This window comes from Coregonus clupeaformis, chromosome 16, assembly GCF_020615455.1.
Source record: "Coregonus clupeaformis isolate EN_2021a chromosome 16, ASM2061545v1, whole genome shotgun sequence".
NCBI classification, from domain to species: domain Eukaryota; kingdom Metazoa; phylum Chordata; class Actinopteri; order Salmoniformes; family Salmonidae; genus Coregonus; species Coregonus clupeaformis.
The window spans coordinates 44,252,649-44,274,273 of record NC_059207.1 but is presented as its reverse complement, the minus strand read 5'-3'; the positions used below and the strand labels follow the sequence as shown (position 1 = coordinate 44,274,273).

At 45.4% G+C, this 21,625-nt stretch overlaps 1 protein-coding gene across 1 annotated transcript in view; it reads right to left on the bottom strand.

Moving 5' to 3' along the window:
- The window catches only part of LOC121584983 (tricarboxylate transport protein B, mitochondrial-like), a 49,433-nt gene extending 31,498 nt beyond the window's left edge, over window positions 1-17,935 (bottom strand). The window contains exon 1 of the mRNA XM_041901273.1: window positions 17,312-17,935. Within this exon, the coding sequence (XP_041757207.1) occupies window positions 17,312-17,423 (112 nt within the window). The 5' untranslated portion in view covers window positions 17,424-17,935. The remainder of the gene's footprint in view (window positions 1-17,311) is intronic.
- Between the last annotated feature and the right edge of the window lie 3,690 nt (window positions 17,936-21,625).

Below are 21,625 nucleotides of genomic sequence, written 5' to 3'. Positions count from 1 at the left end.
AGGACTGGTAGGTGGTCTGGGACGGTGGTTTGGGCTGATGAGTGGTCGGTGGAGACCGGAACGGGACAGGTGCGGAGCCTCCCTCCAGGATGAGCCGCCCCGTAGACCAATCTATCCGGGGTTTGTGGGCAACCAGCCAGGGGTGCCCGAGGTTGAGGGGACACTACGGAGAGTCCACAATGAAAAACTGGATATCCTCCCATAGCCCCCCTGTCACCCAGACACGCACAGGGACAGTGCGCGGGGTGACGAAGGCCGACCCCACCGGCCAGCCGTCCAGACCCATGACCGGAACCGGCTCGGAAAGTGAGAGTAACGGAACGCTCCACCCTTGGGCCAGTCCCGTGTCCATCAAGTTTCCTACGGCCCCAGAATCCACCAGTGCATGCGCCCGACATGCAGCGCGGGCTCACTGAACCCTGACGGGGAGAAAAGTCTGGGAGTCTCTGGAGTTGGAGTTTCGGTTAAGGCTCGCTAGCACCCCTCCCGATACTAGCGAGTCCTTCCGTTTATCCGGCTTCTCCGGGCTGATAGGGGGAGGCGGAGGAGCGCCTTGCGTCATGCCTCTCTCGTGCGCCCTCTCACGACGCCGATTGTCTACCCGCACCGAGAGGTCGACAAGGCCGTCCACTCGCTCAAGCAGCTCCCTGAAGGAGAGTTTGTCCTTTATCCCCTCCGATAGCCCCTGAGCATAAAGGACAACCAGGGCGGCCTCGTCCCATCCTGCCTCTCGAGCCCGGGTCCGGAACTCCACGGAGTAGTCCGCCACCGAACGGTCACCGTGCCGACAGGCTGTGAGCCGCCTCCCGGCCTTGTGCCCCGACACAACCCGAGAGGTGTCGAACACCTTGCGTAGCTCCCGGGTGAATAGGTAGGAATCGGAGCACGCCAGAGTTTGGCTCTCCCACTCTGCGGTAGCCCAGGAAAGGGCCCGACCCATCAACAGAGTGATTGTAGGCTGAATATCAGGGAACACTGGGTGAGGAATTCCCGCGTCTCCTGTCTCGCCTGCTGACGCGGCTTCCGCTCCGCCGGCTGCCGGGGCTGGTCGGGTGTCCACCCGGCTCTGCACGACGATCGTCAGCTGGCGGAGATTCTCGGTGATCTGCTGCAGGCTGCGGTCATACTCGTTCAGCATGGCTCCAAACATTGCCAATGCCCTATGATACTGTGTTGCCTCCGCTGGGTCCATATGTGCTCAGTTTTCTGTAAGGGTTGGTGTGAGGTGTGACCCAGGTGTGGTGCAGGATAGACAGTAGGCAGTAGGCAGAGATGGCAAAACAAGGATCTTTACTGATGGTCCCGAATCCAGGATACAAAATAACAGACTTTACACGAAAAAGAAAGGCGGAGCAAATACGACTCCAAAAACTAGGCTGACAGTCAAAATACGAAATACTAAGTGAGGGCATTAATACACAGGTGAACAGGTAGACACAGGTGACACCAATAGGATCATGATTAGTCCACACTGTGAGTGAGGAGGTGCCTAAGGTTGTCGGAGGATGACACCTAGTGGGTCGCTCCGGAACTGCGACCCCCTCCTGTAACATATTACCCCTCAGGAGACTGAAAAGATTTGGTATGGGTCCTCAGATCCTCCAAATGTTCTACAGCTGCACCATCGAGAGCATCCTGACCGGTTGCATCACCACCTGGTATGGCAACTGCTCAGCCTCCCACTGCAAGGCACTACAGAGGGTAGCGCATACGGCTCAGTACATCACTGGCCAGTTGGAGGCCAAGCACGCCTCCAACTCAATCATCAAGTTTGCAGACGACACAACAGTAGTAGGCTTGATTACCAACAATGACAAGACCGCCTACAGGGAGGAGGTGAGGGCTCTGGAAAATAAGTGTGGTGCCAGGAAAATAACCTCTCACTCAACATCAACAAAACAAAGGAGATGATCGTGGACTTCAGGAAACAGCAGAGGCTGCACCCTCCTATCCACATCGACAGGACCGCAGTGGAGAAGGTGGAAAGCTTCAAGTTCCTTGGCGTACACATCACCTACAAACTGAAATGGTCCACCCACGCAGACAGTGGAGGCTGAAGAAATTCGTCTTAGCACCAAAACCTTCACAAACCTTTACAGATGCACAATTAAGAGCATCCTGTCGGGCTGTATCACCGCCTGGGACGGCAACTGCACCGCCCACAACCGCAGGGCTCTCCAGAGGGTGGTACGGTCTGCCGAACGCATTACTGGGGGCAAACTACCCGCCCTCCAAGATACATACAGCACCCGATGTCACAGGAAGGCCAAAAAGATAATCAAGGACATCAACCACCCGAGCCACTGCCTGTTCACCCCACTATCATCCAGAAGGCGAGGTCAGTACAGATGCATCAAAGCTGGGACCGAGATAATTAAAAACAGCTTCTATCTCAAGGCCATCATACTGTTAAATAGCCATCACTAGCACATTAGAGGCTGCTGCTGCCTATTGAAATCACTGGCCACTTTAAGAAATGGAACACTAGTCACTTTACTAATGTTTACATATCTTGCACTACTCATCTCATATGTATATACTGCATTCTATTCCATAATATTCTACTGTATCTTAGTCCATGCCGCTCTGTCATTGCTTGTCCATATACGTATAGATTCTTAAATCCCATTCCTTACTAGTTTTGTGTGTATTGGGTATATGTTGTGAAATTGTTAGATATTACTGCACTGTCGGAGCTAGAAGCACAAGCATTTCGCTACACCCGCTATAACATCTGCTAAACACGTGTATGTGACAAATAAAATTTGATTTGATTTGCTAAGCTACCATGACAAAGACCAAATCTGGAGGGAGTACCGTTGAGGACAGTGGTGTCTATCTATCACACGCTAAGGATCTTTTAAACGAACAAATATAGTTCTACAAGCAGTTGTTACAATAACAACAAAATAGCTTCAAGTGTTTTCTCCAAATACTGGTGGATTCAACTAATAAAATAATGGACGACCTGACCAGAGAGGTCCAGGACCTGAAGAACAGTTTGCAGTTCTCCCAGGGTCAGCTCGATGAGTTGAAACATGAGAATGGCAAGATGACAGCAATCTGTAAGTCATTGAGAGAGGATATCAGTTCTGTGTGTGAATCCATGATAACAATGACGGATAAATCTCGAGGGACAATCAAGGCGGAACAACATGGTTGTGGATGGAATTGCAGAACTGGGAGACTAGTCAGGATTGAGGGAAAGATGAACAGAGCAAAGTACAGAGAGATCTTTGATGAAAACCTGCTCCAGACCGCTCAGGACCTCAGACTGGGGCAAAGGTTCACCTTCCAACAGGACAACGACCCTAAGCACACAGCCAAGACAACGCAGGAGTGGCTTCAGGACAAGTCTCTGGATGTCCTTGAGTGGCCCAGTCAGAGTCCGGACTTGAACCTGATCGAACATCTCTGGAGAGACCTGAAAATAGCTGTGCAGCGATGCTCCCCATCCAACATGACAGAGCTTGAGAGGATTTGCAGAGAAGAATGGGAGAAACTCCCCAAATACAGGTGTGCCAAGCTTGTAGCGTCATACCCAAGAAGACTCGAGGCTGTAATCGCTGCCATAGGTGCTTCAACAAAGTACAGAGTAAAGGGTCTGAATACTTATGTAAATGTGATATTTCTGTTTCTATTTTTTTTATAAAAAGCAGTTTTTGCTTTGTCATTGTGGGGTATTGTGTGTAGATTGATGAGGGAAATACGATGTAATCTATTTTAGAGTAAGGCTATAATGTAACAAAATGTGGAAAAAGTCAAGGGGTCTGAATACTTTCAGACGGCACTGTATCTTCCTCAACGAGGACTCTCCTGAAGCTGTGCGCCAGAAGAGGAAATAACTTATCCCAGCCATGAAAGCTGCCAGAGTGCGTGGGGACATTGCTTACATCCGCAATGACAGGCTCATTGTCCATCCTCCTTCCCAGAAGCCTGGAAGGGACGAGCGAGCCAAGCCTATGGGTTCGTAGCTTCAACTCCTCAGCACACACACACACCAATTGATGAATGGACTGCTGTATGTATATGTTTTTATCTTACTTTGTTTGCTCTTTTCTATATTATGTCTATGTCTGATAAGCTACCCAGGAAAGGGCTGAAAATAGCCCATATTCATATATGTAGCCTTATTTATATGGTTCACTTGGCACATCTAAAGCCTTTTCTTTTGAGGTGTTGCTATAGGCCACCAGGTGCTAACAGTCAGTATCTAAATAATATGTGTGAAATGCTTGATAGTGTATGTGATGTAAACAGAGAGGTCTATTTTCTTGGAGACCTGAATATTGACTGGTTTTCATCAAGCTGTCTGCTCAAGAGGAAGCTTCTAACTGTAACCAGTGCCTGTAATCTGGTTCAGGTTATTAATCAACCTACCAGGGTGTTTACAAACACTACAGGAACAGAATCATCCACATGTATCGATCACATTTTTACTAATACTGTAGAACATTGTTCTAAAGCTGTATCCGTACCCATTGGATGCAGTGATCACAATATAGTGGCTATATCCAGGAAAGCCAAAGTTCCAAAAGCAGGGCCTAAAATAGTGTATAAGAGATCATACAAAAGGTTTTGCTGTGACTCTTATGTGGATGATGTAAAAAATATTTGTTGGTCTGATGTGATTAATAAGCATCCAGACGCTGCACTTAATTAATTTATTAATTAATTTATGAAATTGCTTCTTCCAATTATTGATAAACATGCACCTGTTAAGAAACAGACTTTTAGAATTGTTAAGGCTACATGGATTGATGAGGAATTGAAAAACGGTATGGTTGAAAGAGATGGGGTGAAAGGAGTGGCTAATCATTCTGGCTGCACATCTGACTGGCTGACTTACTGCAAATTGAGAAATTATGTGACTAAACTCAACAAAAAGAAGAAGAAACTTTATTATGAAGCTAAGATCAATTATATAAATAATGATGGAAAAAAACTTTGGAGACAAGTTCAACTCAATCTTTCATCGAATCAGATGGCTTATTCATCACAAAATCATTTGATGTTGCCAATTACTTTAATGATTACTTCATTGGCAAAGTCGGCAAACGTAGGCAGGAAATGCCAACAACGAACAGTGAGCCATCGTATTCATGCATAAAAAAACAAATCATGAAAGAAAAGCATTGCAAGTGTGAATTTTGTCAAGTTAGTGTGGGAGAGGTGAAATAATTATTGTTATCGATCAATAATGACAAACCTCCTAGCATTGACAACTTAGATGGAAAGCTACTGTGGATGATAGCTGACTCTATAGCCACTCCTATCTGTCATATCTTTAATCTGAGCCTAGAGGAAAGTCTTTGTTCTCAGGCCCAGAGGGAAGCCAAAGTAATTCCGCTACCCAAGAGTGGTAAAGCGGCCTTTACTGACCTTTACACACACATGATAACATACGCACTATAAACACACATGGATTGTGTGTTGTAGATATGTGGTAGTGGAGTAGGCCCCGAGGGCACACACTTAGTGTGTTGTGAAATCTGTTATGAATGTATTGTAATGTTTTTAAAATTGTATAACTGCCTTAATTTTGCTGGACCCCAGGAAGAGTAGCTGCTGCCAAGGATCCATAATACATACAAATACAAATACTGGTTCTAACAGCAGACCTATAAGCTTGCTGCCAGCTCTTAACAAACTGTTGGAAAAAATTGTGTTTGACCAAATACAATGCTATTTCTCTGTAAACAAATTAACAACAGACTTTCAGCATGCTTATAGAGAAGGGCACTCAACATGTACTGCACTGACACAAATGGCTGATGGTTGGTTGAAAGAAATTGAAAATAAGAAGATTGTGGGAGCTGTACTGTTAGATTTCAGTGCAGCCTTTGATATTATTGACCATAACCATTGGCTTTTCAACCTATGCCATATTGTGGATTCAGAGCTATCTATTTAATAAAACTCAAAGGGTTTTCTTTAATGAAAGCTTCTCTAATGTCAAACATGTAAAGTGTGGTGTACCGCAGGGCAGCTCTCTAGGCCCTCTACTCTTTTCTATTTTTACCAATGACCTGCCACTGGCATTAAACAAAGTATGTGTGTCCATGTATGCTGATGATTCAACCATATACGCATCAGCAACCACAGCTAATGAAGTCACTGAAACCCTTAACAAAGATTTGCAGTCTGTTTTGGAATGGGTGGCCAGTAATAAACTGGTCCTGAACATCTCTAAAACTAAGAGCATTGTATTTGGTACAAATCATTCCCTAAGTTCTAGACCTCAGCTGAATCTGGTAATGAATGGTGTGGCTGTTGAACAAGTTGAGGAGACTACATTACTTGGCATTACCTTAGATTGTAAACTGTCATGGTCAAAACATATAGATTCAATGGTTGTAAAGATCGGGAGACGTCTGTCCATAATAAAGAGATGCTCTGCTTTTTTGACACCACACTCCAAAAAGCAAGTTCTGCAGGCTCTAGTTTTGTCTTATCTTGATTATTGTCCAGTCCTGTAGTCGAGTGCTGCAAGGAAAGACCTAGTTAAGCTGCAGCTGGCCCAGAACCGAGCGGCACGTCTTGCTCTTCATTGTAATCAGAGGGCTGATATAAATACTACGCATGCCAGTCTCTCTTGGCTAAGAGTTGAGGAGAGAATGACTGCATCACTTCTTCTTTTTATAAGAAACATTGTTTGCCTAGTCAACTTACACACAGCTCTGCCACACACACTTACCCTACCAGACATCCCACCAGGGGTCTTTTCAAAGTCCCCAAATCCAGAACAAATTCAAGAAAGCGTACAGTATTACAGTGGTTTGCGAAAGTATTCACCCTGCTTGGCATTTTTCCTATTTTGTTGCCTTACAACCTGGAATTAAAATTGATTTTTGGGGGGTTTGTATCATTTGATTTACCACTTTGAAGATGTAAAATATGTTTTATTGTGAAACAAACAAGAAATAAGACAAAAAAAAACAGAAAACTTGAGCGTGCATAACTATTCACCCCTCCAAAGTCAATACTTTGTAGAGCCACCTTTTGCAGCAAATACAGCTGCAAGTCTCTTGGGGTATGTCGCTATAAGCTTGGCACATCTAGCCACTGGGATTTCTGCCCATTCTACAAGGCAAAACTGCTCCAGCTCCTTCAAGTTGGATGGGTTCTGCTGGTGTACAGCAATCTTTAAGTCATACCACAGATTCTCAATTGGATTGAGGTCTGGGATTTGACTAGGCCATTCCAAGACATTTAAATGTTTTCCCTTAAACCACTCGAGTGTTACTTTAGCAGTATGCTTAGGGTCATTGTCCTGCTGGAAGGTGAACCTCCGTCCCAGTCTCACATCTCTGGAAGACTGAAACAGTTTTCCCTCAAGAATTTCCCTGTATTTAGCGCCATCCATCATTCCTTCAATTCTGACCAGTTTCCAAGTCCCTGCCGATGAAAAACATCCCCACAGCATGATGCTGCCACCACCATGCTTCACTGTGGGGATGGTGATCTCGGGGTGATGAGAGGTGTTGGGTTTGCGCCAGACATAGCGTTTCCTTGATGGCCAAAAAGCTCAATTTTAGTCTCATCTGACCAGAGTACCTTCTTCCATATGTTTGGGGAGTCTCCCACATGGCTTTTTGCGAACACCAAATATTTTTGCTTATTTTTTTCTTTAAGCAATGGCATTTTTTCTGGCCACTCTTCTGTAAAGCCCAGCTCTGTGGAGTGTACGGCTTAAAGTGGTCCTATGGACAGATACTCCAATCTCCGCTGTGGAGCTTTGCAGCTCCTTCAGGGTTATCTTTGGTCTCTTTGTTGCCTCTCTGATTAATGCCCTCCTTGCCTGGTCCGTGAGTTTTGGTGGGCGGCCCTCTCTTGGCAGGTTTGTTGTGGTGCCATATTCTTTCAATTTTTTTATAATGGTTTTAATGGTGCTCCGTGGGATGTCCCTGACCTGTTTGGAGAGCTCCTTGGTCTTCATGGTGCCGCTTGCTTGGTGGTGCCCCTTGCTTAAAGTGTTGCAGACTCTGGGGCCTTTCAGAACAGGTGTATATATACTGAGATCATGTGACAGATCATGTGACACTTAGATTGCACACAGGTGGACTTTATTTAACTAATTATGTGACTTCTGAAGGTAATTGGTTGCACCAGATCTTATATAGGGGCTTCATAGCAAAGGGGGTGAATATATATGCACGCACCACTTTTCCGTTATTTATTTTTTAGAATGTTTTGAAACAAGTTATTTTTTTCATTTCACTTCACCAATTTTGACTATTTTGAAATTTGTCCATTACATGAAATCCAAATAAAAATCCATTTAAATTACAGGTTGTAATGCAACAAAATAGGAAAAACGTCAATCGGGATGAATACTTCTGCAAGGCACTCCGTTCCATCTCATATTGCTCAAATAAACAGCAAACCTGGTTTCTAAAAACAGATAAATCAACACCTCACGGCACAACGCCTCTCCCCTATTTGACCTAGATAGTTTGTGTGTTTGTATTGATATGTAGGCTACATGTGCCTTTAAAAAAAAATGCAGTTCTGTCCTTGAGCTGTTCTTGTCTATTCATGTTCTGTATTATCTCATGTTTCATGTTTTGTGTGGACCCCAGGAAGAGTAGCTGCTGCTTTTGCAACAGCTAATGGGGATCCTAATAATATACCAAATACCAAATTGCACGCTCCCTCAAAACTTGAGACATCTGTAGCATTGTGTTGTGTGACAAAACTGCACATTTTAAAGTGGCCTTTTATTGTCCCCAGCACAAGGTGCACCTGTGTAATGATCATGCTGTTTAATCAGCTTCTTGATATGCCACACCTGTCAGGTGGATGGATTATCTTGGCAAAGGAGAAATGCTCACTAACAGGGATGTAAACAAATTTGTGCACAAAATATGAACGAAATAAGCTTTTTGTGCGTATGGAAAATGTCTGGGATATTTTATTTCAGCTCATGAAACATAGGAACAACACTTTATATGTTGCGTTTATATTTTTGTTCAGAGTAGTTTGAAGCGGTCTTTACTTCAACATTATTTTATTTTGATGTATTTCTAATTCCTTTTAAGACTTTTTCGTTTTCTAAGACCCCTTTTCCATCTGTTTGACAATAAAATCAAAGCCTCCTACACCTGTAGTTAAAGTGCACCAGCAGCGATCACTAGACTAGATCAGAGTAATATGATCATGTCAGTGCAATGATTTGACTGTGGCAGTTTGGGGCTACAAAGACCAAGCCAGCCAGTCAGGCAGGATAAGGACACAAGAAGAAAACAGGTTCATTTATCCAGTGCTTGAGAATGCAGTAAATCCTCTGACCTCGCTCTAAGGTTCTGTCCCAAATTACACCCTATTCCCTTTATAGTACACTACTTTTGACCAGAGCCCTATAGGCCCTATATTTTTACATTTTACATTTTTTTGTAATTTAGCAGACACTCTTTTCCAGAGCGACTTACAGGAGCAATTAGGGTTAAGTGCCTTGCTCAAGGGCATATCATATCGACAGATTTTTCACTGGCCCAACACTCTTAACCTCTAGGCTACTTGTCACCCATATAGGGAATTGTAACGATCCCTGCAGTCTGAGTCGGTTTCTGTCTGGGTACTAGTTTTTCTGCTCGGGATCTCCAGTTTCCCGAGGGTTCTGGAACGCTCCCTGCCTGGTTGCCGGGCAACGTTGCTAGGCGGGAGCTCTCTTGATTTCCGCACCTGCATCCCATCAGCAATCTGCACACCTGGTCCTGATCATCACCCTTCTTAGGCTCTGTCCTAACATCCATTCCCTGCCGGATCGTTAGCCATGAACAGTATGTTTATCAGCGGATCAGTCTTAGAGCTTAGAGCATTAGTTTTGTTGTTTTGCACCTTGTTTGCTTGTTGTATGCTTACCTCCGTTTTGTTCTCCCTGCAGTCACTCGTCCGGAACCTTCACCCAACCTCTGCCTGATGGTCGGCGGCTGCCGAGCCATCATTGGACCAACTACTGCACCCTCAACAACTCATCCACGCCGCCCGCTCTGTTCCCTGGATTATTCAGCAGCACTCGTGGATCAGTTAAATAAACACTCACCTTTGACACCACTTACCTTGTCCTGGTCTGCTTCTGGGTTCTGGCTTAGTAAACCGTGACAGAACGATCCGGCCAGTAATGAACCCAGCGGACCTGGACTCTGTTCGCCATGCCATTACCCATCAGGAGAAGATGTTGGGCCATCATAGCACGGTACTACAGGAGATCGCGTTGTCAGTTCGGAACCTTTCTACCGGTCTGACGGAGGTCCAGAACCAGCGCAAGTTTCCGGTGGAGGATCCACTACCGGTGTCACCCATCTCGCCTGCCGCTTCTGGAGCTGTGTCCTTCCGTGAGCCCAAGGTTCCGACGCCGGATAAATATGAGGGGGAGCTGGGAAGATGCCGTTCCTTCCTTATGCAGTGTGGGTTAGTGTTCGATCTACAGCCCTACTCTTATGCCACAGACAAGGCTAGGATAGCCTTTGTGATTGAGTTGCTGCGTGGTCGAGCGCTGGAGTGGGCTTCAGCCGTTTGGGAACGACAGGATCCCTGCATGGCTTCATACCAGGGGTTCACGGCCGAGATGAGGAAGCTCTTCGACCATTCCGTCCGAGGGAGGGACGCAGCTAGGCGCCTGTTTTCGCTTCGCCAAGGAACTCGCAGCGTGGCCGACTTCGTGATCGAGTTCAAGACGTTGGCTGTGGAGAGTGGGTGGAATGAGGAGTCTCTGCAAGCGGCCTTTTACCAGGGTCTGTCGGAGCAGCTCAAGGATGAGTTGATCTCCTATCCGGAGCCTAGTGACCTGGACAGCTTGGTAGCCTTGTCTATTCGGGTGGATAATCGAGTCCGAGAGCGAAGGAGGGAGAAGCAATGGGTTCCGTCCAACCGATCAGCTTCTCAGGTTCCAGTCGGGTCGGGGATTGGACCAGAATACGTCGATCATCGTCCACCACACAGGATTAGTGGAGAGGTCCTGTCTCCCGATTCTGAACCCATGCAAGTGGGGCGGCACGGGTTAACCAAGGAGGAGCGCCAACACAGACGTAGGACTAACTGTTGCCTCTACTGTGGTGGTTCGGGACATTACCTCGCCACTTGTTCCCGGCGGTCGTCAAACTGCGCGGCTCGCTAAAGTTGGGAGGACTTTTAGCGAGCCAGTTTCGACCTCTCAATACCTCTGTCAGACCCCGTTTCCCGGCTACCCTTATGAACAGGAATCAGAGCTTAGCGATTAACGCTTTTATCGATTCAGGTGCCGATGGAAGCTTTCTGGATGCCGAGTTGGTGGAACAGCTGGGGCTTTCCAAGGAGCAATTGCCGGAAGCCATTGAAGCTACCACTCTGGACGGCAGTAGTCTGGCACGTATCACGATGAGGACTGAACCGGTTAAGATGCTGTTGTCGGGGAATCATTCTGAGATGATTTCATTCTTCATTCTGCCGTCTTCCCATGTTCCTCTGGTCCTTGGATACCCCTGGCTGAAGGAACACAATCCCACGTTCGATTGGGTGACGGGCAAGGTAACGAGTTGGAGCCTTGATTGTCATGCTAACTGTCTCAAGACTGCCTGTCCCCATTCGGTTCCCAGTCAGGTGATTGAGGCTAAACCCCCAGATTTGTCCCTGGTTCCCGAGATATCACGATTTGGGGGAAGTGTTCAGTAAGCAGAAGGCTCTGTCACTCCCTCCCCACCGACCATATGATTGTGCCATCAACCTGTTCCCTGGAGCTGTCTACCCCAAGGGAAGGTTATACAGTATCTCCCGACCTGAACGTGAGGCTTTGGAGACCTACATCAAGGAGTCCCTAGCTGCTGGTCTCGTTCGGCCCTCGTCATCACCCCTGGGGGCAGGATTCTTCTTTGTGGGTAAGAAGGATGGCTCTCTTCGACCGTGTATTGATTATCGGGGGTTGAATGACATCACGGTCAAGAACAAGTATCCCCTGCCCTTGATGAGTTCTGCCTTCGACTCCTTACAGGGTGCTACGGTGTTCACCAAGCTAGACCTACGCAATGCGTATCACATGGTCCGGATCAGAGAGGGGGACGAGTGGTTGACGGGTTTCAATACACCGATGGGTCACTCGAGTATCAGGTGATGCCGTTTGGACTGACCAATGCTCCAGCGGTATTCCAGAGTATGGTGAACGACGTCCTGAGAGATATGATCGGTCTCTTTGTGTTTGTTTACCTGGATGACATTCTGATCTTCTCGAAGGAACCTTCCGACCACATCCAGCATGTCCGGCAGGTTCTGCAGCGATTGTTGGAGAATCGCCTGTTCGTGAAGGCCGAGAAGTGCGAGTTTCACGCCCACACGACATCCTTCCTCGGGTACATCATCTCCAGGGGAGAGATTAGGATGGACCAGGAGAAGGTTAGAGCGGTTCTGGAATGGGCCCAGCCCGGTACGAGATTGCAGCTCCAGAGATTTTTGGGGTTTGCGAATTTCTACCGCAGATTCATCCGGGATTACAGCCGTGTGGCCGCTCCATTAACTGCCTTGACTTCCAGTATCAGGACCTTCAAGTGGAATCCGGAGGCGGATCGAGCGTTTCTGGATTTGAAGAGGCGATTCACCAACGCACCGATTCTCTCTCAACCGGACACGGCCCGTCAGTTCGTGTCGTTGAAGTGGACGCGTCTGATGTGGGAGTTGGCGCCATCCTGTCGCAGCGATGCTCCACGGACAGTAAACTCCATCCCTGCGCCTACTACTCTCGTCGCCTTTCGCCTGCGGAGAGGAACTACGATGTGGGTAACCGGGAGCTTCTCGCGGTGAAACTTGCCTTGGAGGAGTGGCGCCACTGGTTGGAGGGGGCGGAGCAACCGTTTATTGTCTGGACTGACCACAAGAATCTTGCTTACGTGCAATCGGCTAGACGCCGCAACTCCCGCCAGGCCAGGTGGGCGTTGTTTTTCGGACGATTCAATTTTTTCCCTGACGTTCCGACCTGGATCTAAGAACGGCAAGGCGGACGCCTTGTCCCGGATGTTCTCCAAGACGGAAGAGAGTGGGTCCAAGACCGAGACAATTCTCCCCCGAACTGCGTCGTGGGAGCAGTTATGTGGAAGATTGAGGAGGAGGTGATGGCGGCCCTTCGGACGCAGCCCGGTCCCGGTAACGGTCCACCCGGTCGGTTGTTTGTGCCTGAGTCGGTTCGTTCTGCTGTCCTCAAATGGTCCCACGCCAGCAAGATGGCTTGTCACCCTGGCGTGGCTCGGACGATGGCGTTTCTTCGCAGACGTTTTTGGTGGCCTGCCATGGCCGAGGATACTCGGGGTTTTGTTGCTGCCTGTCCAGTGTGTGCGCAGAATAAGAGTACCAATCGGCCCAGCTCTGGACTACTTCACCCCCTTCCTATTCCCCGGCGACCATGGTCGCATCTGGCCCTGGACTTTGTCACTGGGTTGCCCGCTTCTGAGGGGAACACGGTCGTTCTGACTATCGTGGACAGATTCAGCAAGTTCGCCCACTTTGTGCCAATTGCCAAGCTTCCTCTGCCTCGGAGACGTCCCGAGATCCTGGTCAGGGAGGTTTTCAGGGTCCACGGTTTGCCCAGTGATATCGTTTCCGACCGTGGCCCTCAGTTTACCTCTGCTGTCTGGAAGTCCTTCTGTTTGGCCATTGGAGCTACAGTCAGTCTCACATCTGGTTTTCACCCCCAATCTAATGGTCAGGCGGAGAGAGCCAACCAGAAGATGGAATCCACGCCACGCTGCCTTGTCTCTTCCAACCCCACCTCCTGGGTCTCTCAGTTGCCTTGGGTTGAGTATGCCCACAATACTCTCCCCTACATCTGCCACTGGGATGTCTCCCTTCCAGTGCCTGTATGGCTACCAACCTCCCTTGTTCCCTTCTCAGGAGAAGGAGCTCTCAGTGCCCTCTGTTCAGGCCCATATTCGTCGTTGCCACCGGACCTGGCATCGGGCCAGAAAGGCACTCCTTAGAGTTTCGGACCGGTATCAGCTCCAGGCGAATCGTCGCCGGATCCCCGCTCCCACCTATACCATCGGAGATAGGGTCTGGTTGGCCACACGGGATCTTCCTTTACGGACTGAGTCTAGGAAGTTGTTACCGAAGTTCATTGGTCCGTTTGTGGTGGAGAAGGTGATCAATCCAGTGGCAGTTCGACTCAAACTACCGAGGACGCTCAGAGTCCATCCCACCTTTCATGTCTCCTGCCTCAAGCCTGTTTTCCTCAGTCCTCTGTTGCCTCCTCCGCCTCCTCCTCCTCCTCCTCGGATGATCGGAGGTGGTCCTGCCTACACGGTGCGACGCATCATGGATTCCAGACGGCGGGGCCGGGGTTTCCAGTATCTCGTGGACTGGGAGGGGTATGGTCCTGAAGAGAGGAGTTGGATTCCGCGGCGACAGATCCTAGATGCTGACCTCATTCGTGACTTCTACCGCCTCCATCCTGGCGCTCCGGGGAGTCCGCCCGGTGGCGTTGTCGGAGGGGGGTACTGTAACGATCCCTGCAGTCTGAGTCGGTTTCTGTCTGGGTACTAGTTTTTCTGCTCGGGATCTCCAGTTTCCCGAGGGTTCTGGAACGCTCCCTGCCTGGTTGCCGGGCAACGTTGCTAGGCGGGAGCTCTCTTGATTTCCGCACCTGCATCCCATCAGCAATCTGCACACCTGGTCCTGATCATCACCCTTCTTAGGCTCTGTCCTAACATCCATTCCCTGCCGGATCGTTAGCCATGAACAGTATGTTTATCAGCGGATCAGTCTTAGAGCTTAGAGCATTAGTTTTGTTGTTTTGCACCTTGTTTGCTTGTTGTATGCTTACCTCCGTTTTGTTCTCCCTGCAGTCACTCGTCCGGAACCTTCACCCAACCTCTGCCTGATGGTCGGCGGCTGCCGAGCCATCATTGGACCAACTACTGCACCCTCAACAACTCATCCACGCCGCCCCGCTCTGTTCCCTGGATTATTCAGCAGCACTCGTGGATCAGTTAAATAAACACTCACCTTTGACACCACTTACCTTGTCCTGGTCTGCTTCTGGGTTCTGGCTTAGTAAACCGTGACAGGGAATAGGGTGCCATTTGGAACATATCCTAAGTCTACTATACTGAACAAAAATATAAACGCAACATGCAACAATTTTAACGATTTTACTGAGTTACAGTTCATATAAGGAAATCAGTCAACTGAAATAAATTCAGTAGGCCCTAATATATGGATTTCACATAACTGGGCAGGGGGACAGCCATGGGTGGGCCTGGGAGGGCATAGGCCCACCCACTTGGGAGCCAGGCCCACCCACTGGGGAGCCTAGCTCAGCCAATCAGAATTAGTTTTTCCCCACAAAAAGGCTTTATTACAGACAGAAATACTCCTCAGTTTCATCAGCTGTCCGGGTAGCTGGTCTCAGATGATCCTGCAGGTGAAGAAGCCGGATGTGGAGGTCCTGGGCTTGCGTGGTTACACATGGTCTGCGGTTGTGAGGCCGGTTGGACGTACTACCAAATTCTCTATAACGGCGCTTATGGTAGAGAAATGAACATTCAATTCTCTGGCATTTTAGAGAAATAAGCTTTTTGTGCGTATGGAACATTTCTGGGATCTTTTATTTCAGCTCATGAAACATGGGACCAATACTTTACATGTTGTGTTTATATTTTTGTTTGGTATACTTCACCAGTATCCGCCACAGGAATGGAGGTTTCTGTGATGAAGGCTACTAGGCTACTACAAATTAATTATACAGTATATACACTAGATTACTATTAGGGGACACTTTGTTGAAGCCACTGTGCCTCCATCTTGGCACTCCCCCACCACTGTAAAAAAAAACATTTTGGAAGCTATAGAAATGCATTTATTCATGTCTACATTAGTTTTTGCCACATTTGTTCTATTCCAGATACCTTAATGCCCACGGCAAGCAGTACCGGAGCGCCAAGTCTAGGTCCAAAAGGCTTCTTAACAGCTTCTACACCCAAGCCATAAGACTCCTGAACAGTTAATCAAATGGCTACCCGGACTATTTGCATTGTTAACATTTATATATATATAAAAAGGTCTTTCAAGTATAATTTTTTGGAGATCACTAATGTTACTTTCCCCACTACAACAACAAAATACTTAAATACATGTAATTTTGTCCTTGAAACACTTAATTGAAACACTGTAGAAATCCATCCATTCCTATGGAGAACTGCTCCTACTGTGCCAATATGGCTGACTGGTGGCTTCAAAGCCTCTCAACAGCCAATAGATAGCATCAGCAGTACAGGGTTTATATACATCATTGGCTACTACTACTACTAGGTAGACATCTGAGCTTTTCAAACCTCATTTTAGAGACATTCTCCTGTTCAGTCCACAGTGTTTGGGTTTCTATATTTGATCCTCATTCAATGCTTGTTTTTGTCTTCCTTCAGAGAGTGACGTGGTGGTTTTGGGTGGTTTTACTTAAAATACATTCCAGTCCAATTGTAGGGTTATTGGTTTGAATTGCACAGTGTGGAATCATTTTCAGAGGACACACCCCATAATAATGACTGTATCTGCTGCCTAAAAAGAACAGGGCTGCAGAGTGGGAACTACATGCTTTGGTCTGCTAACTGGACAGATGGAGCTGCAACAAATGCTTTTTGTCATCTCAGTTAAACTGCACAATAACATGAATGAATTGTCTATCATAACATAATGTCCTTGTAACTGAGTGGCTACTGTCTACCACTAAGGGGGAAAACTGAGGAGTGTTTGTTCTGTGGTGTTCTCTCATAACCAGGCAGTTCTGCTCTATACTATTAGTAGGCTAGAGCATGTTACCACTGTCAGTTACAGAAAAGATCATGAGATAATTTCATAATCATCCATTTTAAATCATATTAATTAGATTCTAAATCATATTAAGTAGAACATTTAAAATAAATAAATGATAAAGCCAGTAGGCTACTAGTCTAAACAGTCTCACTATTTTGTCATGCGCTCTACAGGCAGCCCAAGCCAATCCCATCTTTAGTGAAATGCAAACACTGCATGCGAAACTGATATTAATAACTAGGACTACCATATTCTATATTTTATTGTGAATGAACTGTTGAACACAATACAACATGACAGTTCTCAATCACATGGACGCGCTTGCTTCTTGCACCGCTACTAACCAATGAAACACCATCCGCCGCACATAATTTACCACCCCTGGCTGTCAACTGAAAGTGACATGGTCTGAAAACAATGTTACTTTATTCTACAGGCTGATGCTCTACCCACGCCGATTCTCTATCAAGTAAAACCATTAAACCGTGTATCACAAAAATTTAAAAGCATATCTATCTGAACAAAGGATTACAAAACTTACCTGCCAAAATCGCCTTCCCTGGGTGAGTTAATTTGGCTTTTCCTCCAGGTGCTGCAGCCGCCAGACACCGTGGTCTGTGAAAGGGGCTGATGAATTTACTGTTTCCTTCCATTGTAAAAAAATAATCTAACAAATATCTATCTAGATATAAAAGTAAGTCTACGAAACTGTTATTTTGTCCTCAAAACTAGTTTCTGGTTATTATAACGTTCAGTGCATGGAAACCAAGAACAAGGACTGATCAATTTCGCTGTGATGCTGTCTGACCAGTGATGCTGTGTGTAGCCTTCAGACCTCCGCTGTATGTGGACAGTAGGCTACTACACAGCTGGCAGTCGTGCGAGGAGAGAAAGCATATATATCCTGTAGCCGAGGGAGGAGAGACGGGGCAGTTTGGTTCCACACCAGGAGAAGGGCGGGTCTGTCTCACATCTTTGCACGCGCAAACCTCGCTATAAAGTGGAACGCTACATTAGCATAACATACTGTAAATACCCCAGTTCAGCAAACAAACACAGATATGTAAATTATGTTTCAGCCCCAGTAGAAAGCATAATGTTACTAACCTCCTAAACCCTGCTGTCACCCTGCTCAGCGAGAGAGAGAGAGAGCGAGAGAGCGAGAGAGATGTGGTCAAGGCTGTACAAAGGAGCTTCAGACCCAAAACACCATCAATCAAGTGGTGTGCCCCAGTGACATCCATCTATCCCTATATGCTACATCCATGAGAAGGATGCAACCAAAACAATATTGAGACAGATTTCTTTGCCTTGCTATGAATAGAAAAATCATATCAAAATAAATTTAACCACAAACCAAACATTTTATTTTGTTCCTAACCTCATTTACAAATTAGACCTATGCTTACATGAACAATTAATTTACCATAATCACATTTCTTCACTTTTTTATATTCTGATAATGGAGATGAACAGATGCTACTTTGAATTGAAGTGATGTAGCCTGTACAGAAGGCCTGCCTACTACCACAGGTGTACATAAAGGCCTACTATGACAGGTGGACATAGAGAATGTTTAATCCGTTTCTCCATCTGATCCTGTTCCCAAGATGAGGACGAAGTGCAGCAGTACATTTCTACCCCCACTGATCCAGGGACAGTTTTGCTCCTCAGCTCCAACTAGTGACCCTCAGGACTGTGGCATCAGAAGTTGAGGCACAACACTCTCTCCATTATATAAATATATTATTTATTGCAAATCCAAAGTTAAAAACATTACCTGATGTTTTGGTCAGAGACCGTCATCAGACAGACCATCAGGAGAGTCATGACTGTTTCAGAGGACTGGTCCCAGAACAGTGCTAGTAGAGAGTAAAGACTTTCCTTTGAGTAGTCTGGCCTGATCACAGACATACAGTGGGGTCCGAAATGATTGACACCCTTGATAAAAAATGAGCAATAATGACTTTATAAAATAAATAATTCTAATACTGAGCTATATTGTATCATCATATTATTTTATACTAATACAATTGCTTAGAGAAAGAGATTTTGTTGAACAAGTAATATTTTTATTTCTCAAAAGGTAGGGATCAAAATGAACACCCCTAAAGATTCTTATAAATAAAGGTTTAGTATTTAAGTTTAGTATTTGGTCCCATATTCCTGGCACGCAATGACTACATCAAGCTTGTGACTCTACAAACTTATTGGATGCATTTGCTGTTTGTTTTGGTTGGGTTTCAGATCATTTTGTGCCCAATAGAAATTAATGGTAAATAATGTATTGTGTCATTTTTATTGTAAACAAGAATAGAATATGTTTCCAAACACTTTGTACATTAATGTGGATGCTACCATGATTACGGATAATCCGGAATGAATCGTGAATAATGATGAGTGAGAAAGTTACAGAGGGTCAAAGATAATATCCCCAAGACATGCTAACCTCCCATGTTATTGGTAATGGTGAAAGGTTAGCATGTCTTGGGGGTATGATCTTTAACCATCTGTAACTTTCTCACTCATCATTATTCACGATTAATTCAGGATTATCCGTAATCATGGTAGCATCCACATTAATGTACAAGTGTTTAGAAACATATTCTATTCTTATTTATAATAAAAGTGACTCCAAAATGACACAATACATGATTTACTATTCATTTCTGTTGGGCACAAAATAATGCGTGCTAGGAATATGGGAACAAATACTAAACTTTTGAATACTTTATTTATAAGAATCTTTAGGGGTGTCAACAATTCTGACCCCTCCCTTTTTGAGAAAAAAAAGTATTACTTGTTAAACTAAATTTTTCTCTGAGCAATTGTATTAGTATAAAATAATATAATTAAAATTTTTGTTGAGCATACAATTATTTATTTTATACAGTAATTATTGCTCATCTTTATCAAGGGTGCAAATAATGTTGGACCCCACTGTATGTGCTTTCACCAACTCCCCTGACTATGGTTGTCATGTCATAGGAGTAGCTAGGCTGCCAGAGAATTTCGCCAAGGCAAGTTGGATAGTGCAGAAAGTCTGGCACCCGACCCACTGGTCGAATCAGTGTTGTTTCCACGTCATTTCAACCCCCCAAAACAATGTGATGACGTTGAATCAACGTGGATTTGCAGAAAGTCATCAACCTAAGGGCATTTCATATTTTTTTCACCCAACTTTGAACCTAAATCGAATGAAATGGTGAATATGTTTTGTTGAATTCATGTTAGTTGACAACTCAAATGTAAATCAAAACTACTCTGAACAAAAATATAAACGCAACATGCAAAAATTTCAAAAGATTTTACTGAGTTACAGTTCATAAAAGGAAACCAGTCAATTGAAAGAAATTCATTAGGCCCTAATCTATGGATTTCACATGACTGGGCAGGGTTGCACTGTGGAGCCAGGCCCTGCCAATCAGAATGAGTTTTTCCCCACAAAAGGGCTTTATTACAGACAGAAATACTCCTCAGCACCCCTCCCACCCCACCTCAGACGATCCCACAGGTGAAGAAGCCGGATGTGGAGGTCCTGGGCTGGCGTGGTTACACGTGGTTTGCGGTTGTGAGGCCGGTTGGACGTACTGCCAAATTCTCTAAAACGACGTTGGAGGCAGCTTATGGTAGAGTAATTATCTGGCAACAGCTCTGGTGGACATTCCTGCAGGCAGCATGCCAATTGCACACTCCCTCAAAACTTGTAATGTAAATGTAATTTTAAAGTGGCCTTTTATTGTCCCCAGCACAAGGTGCACCTTTGTAATGATCATGCTGTTTAATCAGCTCCTTGATATGCCACACCTGTCAGGTGGATGGATTATCTTGTCAAAGGAGAAATACTCACTAATAGGGATGTAAACAAATGTGTGCACAACATTTTAGAGAAATAAGCTTTTTGTGAGTATGGAACATTTCTACGATTAATTTATTTACCTCATGAAACATGGGACCAACACTTTACATGTTGCGTTTATATTTTTGTTCAGTGTAGATGCTGAACTGACGTCTGTGCCCAGTGGAGATATAGATTGTATAGTATTGATTGCATTGTCAAAACTAAAAGAAGCAAGAACATCTTAGAAGGAAGTGGAGAAAAAAACAACACCAAACCAGATCAAGGAAGTTTGGGAATGACCTGTGAACTGAGTAAGTCAGATTGCATTGTCAACTTACTCCATTCAAACACTTGACTTAAACCCTTCATCATAAAGGGACACATAATATAAAAATGACATAACATTTAATGAACAGTCAGAACAGTGTCATTAGCTGAGATTAACCATTGTGACTGTCAGACAGTGTTTTATCAGCCTTATGACCAAAGGTTCTTTGTAAAACCCAGGGTTGATAGAATGACAATGCAAACACATATTACCAAATAGACATCCAAGTTCCTTCTAAATGATGACAGACAGATAATGTGTGTGTAAACTTTATTACCCTTCAGAGAGCATGACTTGTGCAGATAGGGTAGTGTTTGTACACAGCTTAGATTTAGTTTCCCTACAAAACCCCAATCCAACGTTTTTACAATGTCGTGGTATAGCTCAGGATCCAATGGACAACAGTGGACAGGGCCGTCTGTCTGTCTGTCTGTCCGGATGCATGAGGCCAGATTTACCCATAAACCCTGGCGATAGTTTTCCAGAACATTTATCAGACAGGTTCTACTTGAACAGGAAGAAAACAAACCCCAGGATGATGGCTGCAGCAAGCAATCATGCTGAATAGTTTATGTTTGCATTCTGCTCTTTTTGTATTTTGTCATTTTCTTTAAAAAAGTATCATAATAATGCTTAAGACTACAACAATACACTATAGACAATACACTATGTTATTCCATAATGTT